Source organism: Mobula birostris, chromosome 3, assembly GCF_030028105.1.
Source record: "Mobula birostris isolate sMobBir1 chromosome 3, sMobBir1.hap1, whole genome shotgun sequence".
In the NCBI taxonomy this organism is placed as follows: domain Eukaryota; kingdom Metazoa; phylum Chordata; class Chondrichthyes; order Myliobatiformes; family Myliobatidae; genus Mobula; species Mobula birostris.
This window is the reverse complement of record NC_092372.1, coordinates 43,532,832-43,549,953: the sequence shown is the minus strand read 5'-3', so window position 1 is coordinate 43,549,953 and position 17,122 is coordinate 43,532,832. Positions and strand designations below refer to the sequence as shown.

At 40.9% G+C, this 17,122-nt stretch overlaps 1 protein-coding gene across 8 annotated transcripts in view; it reads left to right on the top strand.

Moving 5' to 3' along the window:
* Positions 1-17,122, top strand: part of LOC140195003 (interleukin-6 receptor subunit beta-like) — a 135,462-nt gene that overhangs the window by 75,644 nt on the left and 42,696 nt on the right. For all 8 annotated transcript variants that reach the window (XM_072252545.1, XM_072252546.1, XM_072252540.1 and 5 more), the window contains exons 8-12: positions 1,447-1,526; positions 3,676-3,889; positions 9,242-9,430; positions 10,008-10,109; positions 14,442-14,588. In XM_072252545.1, coding sequence (XP_072108646.1) covers positions 1,447-1,526; positions 3,676-3,889; positions 9,242-9,430; positions 10,008-10,109; positions 14,442-14,588 — 732 coding nt within the window. The remainder of the gene's footprint in view (positions 1-1,446; positions 1,527-3,675; positions 3,890-9,241; positions 9,431-10,007; positions 10,110-14,441; positions 14,589-17,122) is intronic.

The window sequence follows — 17,122 nt, the reverse complement described above, 5'->3', positions numbered from 1 at the left end:
TGGTTCCGGGACCCCTCGCGGATACCAAAAAACCACGGATGCTCAAGTCCCTTATTCAAACTGTCTAAATGTGGTGAACCTTAGGACCCAGCAGAACCCCGGACCTTATTTAACCTGTCTCAGTGCAGTGGACATTAGGACCCAGCGGTGGAGCTCTGAATCCGCAGTGTTTCTGTTCATGAAAATAATCAAGATCATGATTTAAAATAAAGTGGAAAGAATAAAGTAATCTGAAAGAGATGAAACGCCATCGGTCATTGGAAAAGCATTAGGCTACAGCTGGTCAACGATCGGAACAATTTTAAAGGATAAAGTGAGAAAGGCCCTGCCCCGATGAAAGCTACAATTATTACTAAGCAACGCAGTGGTTTAATTATTGGGTTTTGGGGTTTTGGGTTTTTGATCCTTCACATCAACCCGGTAGGGATGGAGAGCGCGCTCAGGAGCGGTCTGTCACTGGATCGAACTCAGGAGTTTCCGATCCCGAGTCTGGCGCTGAAACATACGTTTCTTAAGTGTTTTATATGCATAGAAAGGTAAAATATATAGCATATACTAAGACAAACGTTTGACTGATGCTAAATAATGTCTGATGTACCTGTTCCGACTTAGTAAGAGAACTTCCGGTTTTTTTTCCGATCCCGATCCAGGTTTACCTACACACATCCTCCCGTATACTTTAAATCATCTCTAGATTACTTATAATACCTAATACAATGTAAATGCTATGTAAAATAGTTGTTATACTGCATTGTTTAGGGAATAATGACAAGAAAAAAAGTCTGTGCATGTTCGAACAACAGGTGCTGGAGGAGCACTTCAGGGTTTCCTCGATTCGCAGTTGGTTGAATTCGTGCAAGTGGAACTTGCAGATAAGGAGGGCCGACTGTACTGTAGTGTACCTGTATTAACTAAATCCATGTCATTAGCAATTTCTCCATATCCAATATAGGTGTCTCTCACATTTTCGTGAGCCTTGTAGTTTTCAGTGAAGCTGATCCTTTGACAGCTTCGAGAAATTTTTCTTTGTTTTTCAGGATCGTCGTGACTGTCGAGTGCAACGTGCCTGAATCCCGAGCAATAGCATTCACTGGTTTTCCACCTTCATATTGTTTAATAACCTTTTGTTTCACTTCCAAATCAATACTTTTCCTTTGCCTCTTGCTACTGCTATCACTAGGAGTGGTTTTGCTGCTTTTGGAAGCCGTGATGCACTCTACAGTAATATTTTTGAAAGAAAATTAAACAGATAATGCTACTACACTCAAGAGGCACGCGATACACGAGATTGGTTACGTCCGCTACGTCACGTTCTCCGAGCGGGACTACGGACGTATATGCGATCGGATGTTGTCCAAATGGACGATAAGCGGTGCACACCTGTATTTGCTCATGCCATTGCAATTTTTAAATAAATACCTTTTCCCTCTGCTATTTTGTTACTAGATCCATCACGAGGTCCACCCATTTGGAGAACAATTAAAAGCCTAACATTTCCAAATCGAAGAATAGATATCATTTGGAAGGTAACATTTTTACAGCTATGCCACCTCACACCTACATTTAATTGTTGATGCAAATAATAATTATAACTGATTGTCTTATAGTGTTGCATAATTAGGCTATTACTTTCTTCTTGAAGAGTAGGTAACTGGTACTGCAATTTAGTGATTCAACTGAGAAGTAAGAATAGAAAGTCTACATGACAAGGGCCATGTACTCTTATTTCTAATTGTCAAAGTTGGAAATAATCATCTCCAAATTGTTGCCTTTAACAATCTAAAGAAAGACAAGAACATAATGTAAAATTTGGTGCAGAACCTCCCCTTTTGGTCCTCTAATTTCAGAAAAAAAGACATCTCGGAAACTTGCAAACTCTCGTGTAGCTAGAGGGGTGAGTGGAGCCAAGATTGTAATCTGTAAAAGAAGGAGGGGATCAGTCCCACAATGGATGATCAACATGAATGGAGCCCCAAATGTCATTGTCAACCATAATTTGAGAAGGTTACCAAAATGGCAGATCAGAGTGTAAATTACACTCCTGGTTGTCTCTCTCACTTTCAGTTTAGAATCTCATAAGATTGTTCAAAAATAGTTGTACACTGCATTTTATGGTAATAGTTATCACAAAATATATAATGTGTTGATTACTGTTGTGACCAGCTTGAAATAAGTAGCTATTTAAGATATTTCAGAGGGTCTTTTATTGCAATAAGCCAAACTTGGTAAATAACCCAAATTTCCTACACAGCAAGGTGTCGCTGAACCACCTGCATATTATAACACTCTGGTCACTAATGCAATATAATATTTAATCGAGAACGATTTTTGTTCTGAACTAAAAATGTAAATTCGGTTACTGGCAGTGCCCAAGTTACAGTACATTTCCATTCCTAAGAACTGTTCATAATCAAAATTTGAATTAGAAATAAACAACAATGGTATTTGGATCACAGAAATGACTGCATTAGGAACTCTCACGGGCCTTACTAACAGTGTCAGTGAGTTGAGACTGCTCAATCCCCCCCCAACTCTGCTGGGCTCAACTCAGTGCGGATTCAGTCCCCAACTGCTGTAGCTCAATTGCAGAGGACAGACCTTCATTCCTTTCCCATCCAGCAGCAACCCTGCAACTGGCGGCGAATGCATTCTGCTAATCTCCCAAGTGCTTGTTTGTATGGGGTGTCCGTTAGTGAGATGTTCATAACGTGTGAAGGATCTGAAATGGAATTCAAGCTTAGTAGAGCATGTATTTGGGTGCTAATTACAATATTACTGATTTGATTTAAAAAGGGAACAATTGAATAAATTGCAAAATGGGTCTAAGATTAACAAAACAGACTGTTCTAGATGTGCTAGATTAGAAGCCACTGTTTTAATGTATCATAGTGATACCATTATATTCCTGTTGGAGTTTTGGAAAAAGACCTGTAGTTTAATAAATCTAATTTTCCATGCTGTTGAGGTACATGAAGTTAAGCATGTGTATAATCTTTGAGCTGTGAAAGTCACAATTGTTTTGTATTTCAATTCATTGTCTTGGGGTTCAGCTTTTTGATGCTAGTGTTCCATAATTTATTCCAAAGTATCAAATAATGTAAACCTCCCCTTCATAATAACACATCATTTTTTTTTGTTTTGAGAATATTCACACAAATAATAGAAGTATAGCATAGACATGAACATAAGTAATGTTGTGCCAAAACCAGTGTCCAGTATTGGGAAGGATTCTTTTCAAGTTAAGTGGACTGGAGGACTGCTTGAAACATATGAATAGATAGCAGTAAATATTTGACCTTTATAATTGAACATCTCTTGGATATCATCTTAAAATATTATTTTGCAGTAATGTTCGGGGTGGGGGACGGGGGTTCAAAGGTATCCTTCCTTGTAAGCTAGTTTTATAATTAGACTTTAACATGAGCCTAGTATAACTGCAATCAACAAAATTTTATCGTATCTTTAAAAAAATTGCCTTTTATCTTCAGAAAAGGTGATGGATTAAAATACCTATGGAAGAAAACGCAAAGAATAACTGCATGATTTGCTATTGGCTATCACAGCCAAATATTGCTAAGGATACTATTTATATTTTCATGTACCCTTTGTGCAAATCTGCTGACACTATTTCTGCATCATTTTTAAATCTATTTCATTCATTTTTCAACTTTATAGGAACTTGATAAGTCGGATGCTAATGGAATTATTTTGGGATACCAATTGAAAATTATGCAAAAGGATTCTTTGAAAGTCCAAATTGTTAACACTAAGGATCTTGAGTACAGTACTACCCTTTCACAAAGTGGATATGAAATTTCATTAATTGCAAACAATTCAGCTGGTGCCTCTCCAATGTCAATTTTAATAGTGCCAGACACACGGGAGCCAGGTAAGATGTTTTGTGACGATGCTGTTATGAGAACAAGGTTCATTTATTAGGTAGGACCTGTTTCTCCTACAGTGATCGACATTTTTTTCTAATATATATTATGAAAGAAGGGAATCAAGTACAATGTGGGATACTTCCAGGGCGCCTAGGCGCAACTGGAGTAGCAGTAGTCCCAATGGATACAATTAAATACTCCCATTTCAGCCTGTTACAGCTAAAAAGCACAACTGCTTCCAAGGTCAGTACAGTCAACAAAGATGTCTTAATGCGTTTAAACGAACTATTACTGCTTTAGACCAACAGAAACAACACTGATTATGGTCAGAAGTGCCCACGGAGGACACCCTGGAGGGAGCGCAGGCGTAGATCAGGATTACAAGTGTGTTTAAGAAAACGGGGTTTTAAACGTCCAATACCGACTATCTTGCGAACATGCAGTCTCTGGTGAATAAAATCTATGATCTCAGAGTCAGGGTGCTGAATCAGAGGGACATTAGGACCGCGTGTGTCCTTTGTTTTATGGAATCCTGGTTAACCTCTTACATACCGGATGCAGTGATCCAGATCGACGGGTTTACTATACACCATCAGACTAGATCTATAGAGTCTCTCAAAAGCAGAGGTGGAGGAGTATGCCTCATGATCAGCTCTTCTTGGTGCATAAATGTATCAGTGCTGTCCCAATTCTGCTCACCAGGCCTGGAATATCTAGCAGTAAAGTGCCGTCCTTTTTTCCTACCATGGGAGTTCTCTGGGGTCATTCTGGTAGCAGTTTACATTCCACCTCAGGCCAATGTCAAGCAGGCTTTAGATGATCTGTGGAATGGAATCACCATACACGAAACAGCGCACTCTAACACCTTCACCATCGTTTTGGGAGATTTTAACAAGGCTAGTCTGGAAAAAAATGACTAAGCAACTACCATCAACAGGTCACTTGCAATACCAGAGGAAACAACACACTAGACCATTGCTACACCACCATCAAGTATGCCTACCATGCTATTCCACTCTCTCACTTCAGCAAGTCTGATCACCTGGCTGTACTTCTACTCCCTGAGTATAGGCAGAGGCTGAAGACTGCAGCACCAGCTGTGAGGACCAAGAAGGTACGGACAAGGGAAGCACAGGAGCACTTACAGGACTGCTTTGAATCGGTGGACTGGACTGTATTCAGGGATTCATCTTTGAATCTGGATGAGTATGCTGCAGTTGTTACCGACTTCATTAAAACCTCTGTGGATGAGTGTGTGCCTACAAAGACTTGCTGTACATTCTCAAACCAAAAGCCGTGGGTGAACCAGGAGGTACGTCGTCTGCTGAAGGCTAGACCTGTGGTATTCAAGTCTGGCAACTCAGGCCTGTACCAGAAAACCAGGTATGATTTGCAGAGGGCTATTTCAAGGGCGAACAGACAATTTCGAACGAGGTTGGAAGTGATATCAGATGCACTGCAACTCTGGCAGGGTCTCGAAAAGATTGCTTCGTACAAAGTGAAGCCCAGTATTATGAACGGTAGCGATGCTTCACTACCAGATGAATTCAATGCCTTCTATGCACTTATTGAAAGGGAGAACACAACTACAGCTGTGAAGATCCCTGCTGCACCTGATGACCCTGTGATCTCCATCTCAGAGGCCGATGTTAGGCTGTCTTTAAAGAGAGTGAACCCTCACAAGGCAGAAGGTTCCGATGGAGTACCTGGTAAGGCTCTGAAAACCTGTGCCAACCAACTAGCGGGAGTAGTCAAGGACATTTTCAACCTCTCACTACTACAGGCAGAAGTTCCCACTTGCATCAAAAAGGCAACAATTAAACCAGTGCCAAAGAAGAATAATGTGAGCTGCCTTAATGACTATCGCCTAATAGCACTCACATCGACAGTGATGAAATGCTTTGAGAGGTTGGTTATGACTAGACTGAACTTCTGCCCCAGCAAGATCCTGGACCCATTGCAGTTTGCCTATCGCCACAATAGGTCAATGGCAGATGCAATCTCCATGGCTCTCCACACGGCTTTAGACCACCTAGGCAACACAAACACCTATGTCAGGATGCTGTTTATCAATTATGGCTCGGCATTTAATACCATCATTCCCACAATCCTGATTGAGAAGTTGCCGAACCTGGGCCTCTGTACCTCCCTCTGCATTTGGATCCTCTACTTCCTAACTGGAAGACCACAGTCTGTGTGGATTGGTGATAACATATCCTCCTCGCTGACGATCAACACTGGTGCGCCTCAGGGGTGTATGCTTAGCCCACTGCTCTACTCTCTGTATACACATGACTGTGTGGCTAGGCATAGCTCAAATACCATTTATAAATTTGCTTACGATACAACCATTGTTGATAGAACCTCGGGTGGTGATGAGAAGGTGTACAGGAGTGAGATATGCTAACTAGTGGAATGGTGCCACAGCAGCAATCTGGCACTCAACGTCAGTAAGACGAAAGAGCTAATTGTGGACTTCAGGAAGGTTAAGACGAAGGAACACGTACCAATCCTCACAGAGGGATCAGAAGTGGAGAAAGTGAGCAGCTTTAAGTTCCTGGGTGTCAGGATCTCTGAGGATCTAACCTGGTCCCAACATATCGATGTAGTTATAAAGAAGGCAAGACAGCGGCTATACTTTATTAGGAGTTTGAAGAGATTTGGCATGTCAACAAATACACTCAAGAACTTCTATAGTTGTACTGTGGAGAGCATTCTGACAGGCTGCATCACTGTCTGGTATGGAGGGGCTACTGCACAGGACTGAAAGAAGCTGCAGAAGGTTGTAAATCTAGTCAGCTTCATCTTGGGTACTAGCCTACAAAGTACCCAGGACATTTTCAGGGAGCAGTGTCTCAGAAAGGCAGAATCCATTAATAAGGACCTCCAGCACCCAGAGCATGCCCTTTTCTCACTGTTACCGTCAGGTAGGAGGTACAGAAGCCTGAAGGCACACACAGCAATTCAGGAACAGCTTCTTCCCCTCTGCCATTCAATTCCTAAATGGACATTGAAGCTTTGGACACTGTCTCACTTTTTTTAAAAATATACAATATTTCTGTTTTTGCACATTCTTTAAATCTATTCGATATACATACTTGATTTACTTATTGTTTTATTTATTATTTTTTCTGTCTGCTGGATTATATATTGCATTGAACTGCTGCTGCTAAGTTAATAAGTTTCACATTACATGCCGATGATAATAAATCTGATTCTGATTCTGAAAATTGCAGGATATAATTGGGATCTCCCAAGAATTGTGCTGAATTTGGGAACTTTTGAGTTGTAAACCTAACATCTGTGGTAGGTAAGGTACCAGAGGGGATCCTGAGGAATAAGATGTATATGTAGTTTGAAAGATGGGGATTGATTTAGGGATATTCAGCATGGCTTTGTGTGGGAGATCATGTCTCATGAATTTGATTGAGCATTTTGAAGAGGTAACCAAGAAAGCTGACGAGGGCAGTGTGGTGGGCATAATTTAAATGGACTTCAATAAGGCCTTTAAGTTTCTGGCATCATAGGCTGCTATGAAAAGTTGGATTGTTTGGGATCCTGGGAAAGCTAGCTAATTGGATACACAGTTGGTTTGATGTTAAGAAGCAAAGAGTGATGGTGGAGGGTCATTTTTTAGGCAGGAATCCCATGACTAGTGGTATTCCGCAGGGTTTGGTGCCAGGCATTGAGTATAGAAATGTTACAATTGTTCAAGATGATGGTCCGCATTTGGAATATTGTGTTTAGTTTTGGTCATCCTGCTCTAGGAAAGATGGCATTAAACTAAAAATAGTGCAGAGGAGAGTTACAAGAATGATGAACATGAGAAAATCTACAGATGCTGGAGATCCAAAGCAACATCAAATGCTGGAGGAATCAACAGGCCAGGCAGCATCAATGGAAAAGAGTAAACAGTCAATGTTTCGGGCCAAAACCCTTCTTCAGGACTCATACAAGAATGATACTGGGACTCAAGGGACTGCGTTACGAAGAGTGGTTGTGCAGGTTTAGACTCTATGCATAGTGTATATTTAAATGAGGGGTGATATTGAGGTGTATAACATCATGAAGGGCACAGATGAGGTGAATGTGCAGTCTTTTTCCCGGAGTTGACGAATCATGAGGACATGGGTTTAGGGTGATTGGATAAATTTAGGAAGAACCTAAAGGGCAGTTTTTTCACAGAGCATGGTCCATATATGGAATGAGCTGAAAGTGTAGCTGGTTGAGGCAGGTACTTTTAACAACAGTTAAAAGAAGCTTTGACAGGTATATGGATAGAAAACGTTTGGAGGGATGTGGGTCAAATGTGGACGAATGAGGCTAACTCAGCATGGACCATTTGGGCTGTAGGTCCTGTTTCTGTGCTGAATGACTCTCTTGACTGTAAGCATAGATAGAAGCATTAAGTTACAAAAGTATATTCAGAAATGAAGAAAAATTGCAACAATACAATGCTGTAAAGAAAATATTGAGTGAGCAGGATTGAACAAAGTACACCATAAATGTTTTTTAAAAAATCATGTGTGATCGAAAGGTAAGCCTAGTAATTTCTAAGGTAGGGACATGTTCAGCACAACTTTGTGGGCCAAAGGGCCTGTATTATGCTGTAGGTTTAAAATCCACAGACTAGAATATTTGCTGGCTGTTGTTCCAGAGGAAGTACACCCAGTTATGTGGACTTGATGAGAATTGGCCTTGTGACCTTTGATACTGGACTCTGAGCAGGTCAGTGGCAGATCCCAGAGTAAATCCACCATTAATTCTGTATCAGTCAGACCTAGTTTGTATATGTTTCATTGTGCTTTCAATTAACTTTGTTTTGATTTTAATAATTTTAAATGCCTCTGATCATTAGTGATTATTTAAATGCTGTAAAAATAAACTCTCAAATTTTGACAAAAGGGTAAGTTTTACCCCTGCTTGGCTCCTTGATAAAGGCTGTCAAGGCGTTCCCTGTAACAGTTTGCTTAAGGCCTAGTTGCTGCTGTGATGTCCCCACGTGACTTTCAAGTGCAGAGGACTAAGTACAGAAATATCTACCTTTCTGCAATACAGTAGAGTGGGAACAACAGGCAGCAGTGATCAGGCATATAGTCCAAATCCAATGCACTTCCCTCCTAGACATAAGGTACAAATGTATGAAGTTGGAGGTCATCATGTTCTGATATCTGAATGCAAAGTAGTCTCAAGGGGCTAAATAACCTCTTGTGTTCCCATCTGATAATCAAAGGATAACAGAATATATGAGGTGCATCAACAGATGTTGCAAAGGAATTATTAAAATATTTTAGAATAAGCTTTAACTAAAAGAAATAAACTTTGCTTTCATCAGAAATTATTTCATTCTCTTTCAGTACGCCCACCTGTAAGTAAATTCAGTGCTTATCGTCAAGATGGCCGTTTAATGGTGGAATGGGAGGCACCCAAATATTCAGTTAGCGGTTACATAATAGAATGGTGTGAAGACTTTGGCAAAGATTTGTGTCATAAGCCCACATACTGGCAGCATGAGAAGAAAACTGTGAACAAAACTTTCTTAAAAGGTGTGCATTTCCTGTAACCTTTTCTTCATTTACTATATTAGAATTTAGTGAATGTGTGAAAAATGGTGGTTACTTAGTTCTATGTTTTTTATTTTGAATTGGAGTGGTTTTTGCATACATGTACTCTTGTTGCATGAACTTGCCAGTTGAGTGTTATGGAAATTTAATCACAAGTGTTGGGTTAGTTCTCAGTATTTTCAACCAATTAGTCTATTTTGCATAGCTTACTCAACAAAAGTAACGTTACAAGATCCCTGTTAGAGGATCCTTATTCATGATTAGACCTTCTATCCTTTCTGATCAACTCAATTTCACACATGATATAGTCTGCATTAAAGTATTAAATTAGTGAGACTAATTTGGTATAGGTATTTAGCGAAATAATAGTTTAGCAATTAAAATAATATGTGTAAACATGAGGAATTCTGCAGATGCTGGAAATTCAAGCAATACACATCAAAGTTGCTGGTGAACGCAGCAGGCCAGGCAGCATCTCTAGGAAGAGGTACAGTCGACGTTTCGGGCCAAGGCCCTTCATCAATAATATGCATTGTAATTTTACTTTTTTCTTTTGCAGACCATGTTTTGCCACTCAAACGTTATCGAATAACCATTTACCCTCTGTATAGTGGTCGTCCTGGAGCTCCGCTTTCAACATTGGCATACTTGCAACAGGATCGTATGTATACATTAATACCAAAAGACTAAGAAGCTATTTAATTTCAAGGATGAAGTATTACAGAGCATTTTGAATATTTTCTATCATTCCTTTATTTTATGTTCTGTCCATGGTAATTCTGCTCCTACGTCTTGTGTTCTTATTGAGAAGGGAAGTGTATGGGATTGAGTGGGATCCGGGATCAGCCATGATGTCTCATCAGGGGAAGGCAGCAGCAACCAAGTTCATGGCACAATGGGTGACTCTGCGGCACAGGAGGGAAGGAAAAGGAGTGGGAGAGCTATAGTGATAGGGGATTCGATTGTAAGGAGAATAGATAGGCGATTCTACGGCCGCAAACGAGACTCCAGAAGGGTATGTTGCCTCCCTGGTGCAAGGGTCAAGGATGTCTCTGAGCGGCTGCAGGACATTTGGAGTGGGAGGGTGAACAGCCAGTGGTCGTGGTGCACATAGGTACCAACGATATAGGTAAAGAATGGGATGAGGTCCTACAAGGTGAATTTAGGAAGTTAGGAGATAAACTAAAAAGTGGGACCACAAAGGTAATAATCTCTGGATTACTACCAGTGCCACGTGCTAGTCAGAGTGGAAATAGGAGGATATTTCAGATGAATACATGGCTTGAAAGATGGTGCAAGGGGGTGGGATTCAAATTTCTGGGGCATTGGAACCAGTTCTGGGGGAGGTGGGACCGGTACAAACAGGATGGTCTGCACCTGGGCTGGACTGGAACCAATGTCCTAGGGGGAGCGTTTGCTACTGTTGTTCAGGAAGATTTAAACTAATGCGGCAGGGGGATGGGAACAAGTGCAGAGAGACAGAGGGGTGTAAAAGGGTAGGACGAAAAAGTAGTAAGGTGAAAAGTAAAAGTGGCAGGCAGGCAAATCCAGGGCAACAATCAGAAAGGGCCGCATTTGAACATAATTGTATAAGGGCTAAGAGTGTTGTAAAAACAAGCCTGAAGGCATTGTGTGTCAATGCAAGGAGCATTCGTAACAAGCTGGATGAATTGAATGTACAGATAGTTATTAATGAATATGATATAGTTGGGATCACAGAGACATGGCTCCAGGGTGACCAAGGATGGGAGCTCAACATTCAAGGATATTCAATATTCAGGAAGGATAGACAGGAAAGAAAAGGAGGTGGGGTGGTGTTGCTGTTTAGAGAGGAGATTAACGCAATAGAAAGGAAGGACATTAGCCTGGAGGATGTGGAATCGATATGGGTAGAGCTGCATAACACTAAGGGGCAGAAAATGCTGGTGGGAGTTGTGTACAGGCCACCTAACAGTAGTAGTGAGGTTGGGGATGGCATTAAACAGGAAATTAGAAATGCGTGCAATAAAGGAACAGCAGTTATAATGGGTGACTTCAATCTACATATAGATTGGGTGAACCAAATTGGTAAGGGTGCTGAGGAAGGATTTCTTGGAATGTATGCGGGATGGTTTTCTGAACCAACATGTCGAGGAACCAACTAGAGAGCAGGCTATCTAGACTGGGTATTGAGCAATGAGGAAGGGTTAGTTAGCAATCTTGTCGTGCGAGGCCCCTTGGGTAAGAGTGACTATAATATGGTGGAATTCTTCATTAAGATGGAGAGTGACATAGTTAATTCAGAAACAAAGGTTCTGAACTTAAAGAAGGGTAACGTTGAAGGTGTGAGACGTGAATTAGCTAAGATAGACTGGCAAATAATACTTAAAGGGTTGATGGTGGATATGCAATGGCAAGCATTTAAAGGTCGCATGGATGACCAGTTGTTCATCCCAGTTTGGCAAAAGAATAAACCGGGGAAGGTAGTGCACCCGTGGCTGACAAGGGAAATTAGGGATAGTATCAATTCCAAAGAAGAAACACACAAATTAGCCAGAAAAAGCGGCTCACCGGAGGACTGGGAGAAACTCAGAGTCCAGCAGAGGAGGACAAAGGGCTTAATTAGGAAAGGGAAAAAAGATTATGAGAGAAAGCTGACAGAGAACATAAAAACTGATTGTAAAAAATTTATAGATATATGAAAAGAAAAAGATTGGTTAAGACAAATGTAGGTCCCTTACAGTCAGTAACAGGTGAATTGATCATAGGGAACAAGGACATGGCAGACCAATTGAATAACTACTTTGGTTCTGTCTTCACTAAGGAAGACATAAATAATCTTCCGGAAATAGTAGGGGACAGAGGGTCTAGTGAGATGGAGGAACTGAGGGAAATACATGTTAGTAGGGAAGTGGTATTAGGTAAATTGAAGGGATTAAAGGCAGATAAATCCCCAGGGCCAGATGGTCTGCATCCCAGAGTGCTTAAGGAAGTAGCCCAAGAAATAGTGGATGCATTAGTGATAATTTTTCAAAACTCTTTAGATTCTGGATTAGTTCCTGAGGATTGGAGGGTGGCTAATGGACGGAGAGAGAAACTGGGGAATTATAGACCGGTTAGCCTGACATCGGTGGTAGGGAAAATACTAGAGTCAGTTATCAAAGATGTGATAACAGCACATTTGGAAAACGATGAAATCATCGGACAAAGCATGGATTTGTGAAAGGAAAATCATGTCTGACGAATCTTATAAAATTTTTTTGAGGATTTAACTAGTAGAGTGGATAGGGGAGAACCAGTGGATGTGGTATATTTGGATTTTCGAAAGGCTTTTAACCAGGTCCCACACAGGAGATTAGTGTGCAAACTTAAAGCACACAGTATTGGGGGTATGGTATTGATATGGGTAGTGAATTGGTTGGCAGACAGGAAGCAAAGAGTGGGAGTAAATGGGACCTTTTCAGAATGGTAGGCAGTGACTAGTGGGGTACCGCAAGGCTCAGTGCTGGGATCCCAGTTGTTTACAATATATATTAATGATTTAGACAAGGGAATTAAATGCAGCATCTCCAAGTTTGCGGATGACACGAAGCTGGGCAGCAGTGTTAGCTGTGAGGAGGATGCTAAGAGGATGCAGGGTGACTTGGATAGGTGAGTGGGTAAATTCATGGCAGATGCAATTTAATGTGGATAAATGTGAGGTTATCCACTTTGGTGGCAAAAACAGGAAAACAGATTATTATCTGAATGGTGGCCGATTAGGAAAAGGGGAGGTGCAAAGAGACCTGGATGTCATTGTACACCAGTAATAGAAAGTGGGCATGTAGGTACAGTAGGCGGTGAAAAAGGCGAATGATATGTTGGCATTCATAGCAAGAGGATTCGAGTACAGGAGCAGGGAGGTTCTACTGCAGTTGTACAAGGCCTTGGGGAGACCACACCTGGAGTATTGTGTGCAGTTTTGGTCCCCTAATCTGAGGAAAGACATTCTTGCCATAGAGGGAGTACAAAGAAGGTTCACGAGATTGATTCCTGGGACAGCAGGACTTTCATATGAAGAAAGACTGGATCGACTAGGCTTGTACTCGCTGGAATTTAGAAGATTGAGGGGGGATCTTATTTGAAATGTATAAAATTCTAAAGGGATTGGCAGGCTAGATGCAGGAAGATTGTTCCCGATGTTGGAGAAGTCCAGAACGAGGGGTCACAGTTTAAGGATAAAGGGGAAGCCTTTTAGGACCGAGATGAGGAAAAACTTCTCTCCACAGAGAGTGGTGAATCTGTGGAATTCTCTGCCACAGGAAACAGTTGAGGCCAGTTCATTGGCTATATTTAAGAGGAGTTAGATATGGCCCTTGTGGCTAAAGGGATCAGGGGGTATGGAGGGAAGGCTGGTACAGGGTTCTGAGTTGGATGATCAGCCATGATCATACTGAATGGCGGTGCAGGCTCGAAGGGCCGAGTAGCCTACTCCTGCACCTATTTTCTATGTTTCTGTGGAATGGCAGAGCAGGCTCAATGGGCTGAATGGCCCAATTCTGCTCCTATGTCTTATGGTCTTGTGGTAATAATTTGTCTTAATAATATGTTGGTATGCTTCAAAAAAAATCTGTTAAACTGACAGGTTTTTTTTTTAGTGAATACTGTTTGCATTGAGTTTGTGTATTTCTAGTGCAGGTTGGCATAAAGCTCAGAATTTTCAATCGCATTAAATTTCTATAAAAATGAAATGTACTGTTTTTTCTAAGATTGGGAATGTGCTGGTATAGTTTTTAAATGTTGACTTTTTTTTTATGCTTTGTGTGTCCCGGAAGCCTAATGTCAAAAATATGCTAATTGTTGAAACTGGTGTTCTGATGATAAGTACAATATTAGCTGAAATACATCTTTTGGAGAAAAGTTAGTTATGAGCAGTGAAAGTTAAACTGAAGAATCTGGAAATGTAATTACTTTTATGCCAAAATGTTTTGCAATGAGCAAGCTGTAATGAAAGAGCAATGGTTCTGGTTTGTAGGTCCAATAAATGGTCCTTCTGTTCATCTGAAACATGTGGGAAAAAATGAAGTTGAAATAGTGTGGAGTGAAGTACCTGTTAATGAACGGCGTGGCTTCATCACAAATTACACCATATTTTACAAGAGTGTAAATTCAAATGAATCAAGTAAGCAAAAAGAATCCTTAATAAATTTATTTCAGACTGCTGTATTTTCTCCACACCTTGCCCTTTCCTGCAACAAAAAACTTCTTAACTTTCTATTTATTCTGAGGCAAGATCTTCAATCTGAAACAATAACTGTTTTGCTGCATACCAATGCTGGCTGACCTGCTGAGTGTTTCTGATTTATACTGTTCTTATTCCTTTAAATTTTTGTTGCTTTAAATAAAATTACCACAATGGCATGATTAGATTAGATTAGATTATGAGGATACGCAGTCCTCTTTTATTGTCATTTAGTAATGCATGCATTAAGAAATGATACAATGTTCCTCCAGTGTGATATCACAGAAACACAAGACAGACCAAGACTGAAAAACTGACAAAACCCACATAATTATAACATATAGTTATAACAGTGCAAGCAATACCGTAATTTGATAGAAGAACAGACCATGGGCACGGTAAAAAGTCTCGAAGTCTCTCAAAAGTCCCATCATCTCACGCAGACAGTTGAAGGAAGAAAACTCTTCCTGCCATGAGCTTTCAGCGCCGCAAACTTGCCGATGCAGCATCCTGGAAGCACCCGACCACAGTCCGACTCTAGAGTCCGTCCAAAAACTTGGAGCCTCCGACACCGAGCACCATCTCTACCAAGCGCTTCAACCCCATCCCCGGCCGCAGTAACAGGCAAAGCCGAAGATTTGGCACCTTCCCCTCGGGAGATTCTGGATCGCACTGTAGCAGCGGCAACGAACCGGGCATTTCAGAAGTTTCTCCAGATGTTCCTCCGTGCTTCTCACGTCTGTCTCCATCAAATCAGAATTGTGCACGGCATCCTACTTACAAATACGATAACATTCACCAGAGAGGCTGCGCGCGCTGCGTCGCACAGCCATCTTCTCCTCCCTCCTAATTCTTTTACATAATTCTTCAAAAGAATGGATTTGTTTCAGAAATATTGAAATTGCAGTGTTATTGTAAGAAACAGGCGAGTGAAATTTTGTTACATAAATTTCACCTATCTCAGTCTATAATGGGTAGAGAAATGAGAAATTAAACGAATCTAATGTGGATCGTTATGACAAAAATGAAGCTTTAGAAAGTAATGGATACCAAAAGATCCAGAAAAAAAATTGAGGAACTGAAAGAAATTAGCTTTTTAAAAAAAAAAGAAGTAGCCTTAGAACTGAAAGGTGATGATCTCTAGAACTTGATGACTTTCTTATCAAGGACGTGAACAAGCTGACTGTAGAGGTAGGAAATGACAACAAGTACATTACAACTAAACAACTTAGATTCTCCAGTGGTTCCCACAGATTGAAAGGTGGCAAATGCAGCTCCTCTGTTCAAGACCAGAGGGAGAGAAAGGGCCAGAGACCATTTAACATGATATCAAAAGGAAAGTGCTGAAATCCATTCTAAAAAAAGCAACAGATTTTGAAAATAAGATGTTTTTTTTTAGTAAGATTAGAAAGGAGGGCAATGGTATGTTGCCCACAATGTTGTGCTAACCTTTTAACCTACACTCAGATCAATATAACCCTTCCCTCCTACATAACTCTCCTTTCTCTATCATCTCTGTACCTATCTTAAGTTTTTTTTTAATGTTCCTTGTGTATCTGCCTCTACCGCTATTCCTGGCAATGAGTTCCACACACCCACCCAGCTCTGACATTCCCCTACACTTTCCTCTAAAATAATGCCCCCCTCATTAATAATTTCCACCCTGTGGGGGGGAAAAATCTATCTACTCAATCTATGCCTCTCATCTTGTACACCTCTATCAAATCACCTCTCATCCCCTTTCGCTCCAAGGAGAAAACCCCTAGTTCACTCAACCTGTCGTCAACAGACATACTCTCCAGTTCAGGCAGCATCCTGATAAATAATCTCTGCACCCTGTAAAGCGTCTACATCCTTCCTATAAAGAAGTGACCAGAACTGAACACAATATTCCCAGTATGGTCTTACCAGGAATTTATAGAGCTGCAACATTACCTCTTAGCTCTTGAACTCAATCCCCTGACCGATGAAGGCCAACACGCTGTACGCTTTCTTAACTATCCTATCAACTTGCGTGAAAACTTCAAGAGATTTTATTTATTGACATTAATTGTGAAAAAGGCCCTTCAAGCCACACTGCCCAGCAGTCCCTGGATTTGATCCTAGCCTAATCACAGGACAATATACAATGACCAATTAATCTACCAACCTGTACATCTTTGGACTGTGGGAGAAAACCGGAGCACCTGGAGGAAACCCTCACAGTCATAGGGATAATGTACAAAACTCCTTACAGGCAGCAGTGGGAATTGAACCCGACTGTGCTGTAAATTATTGTGCTACACACTACATTACCATGCTGCCCATCTATGGACTGTGGATGTGGCCCGGAGGATCCCTTTGTTCCTCCACACTGCTAATATTTCTGCCATTAACATTGTATTTTCTCGTCAAGTTTGACCCTCCTAAGTGAATCACTTCACTTTGCGGGTTGAATTCCCATCTGCTGCTTTTTAACTCAGTTCTGCTTCCTG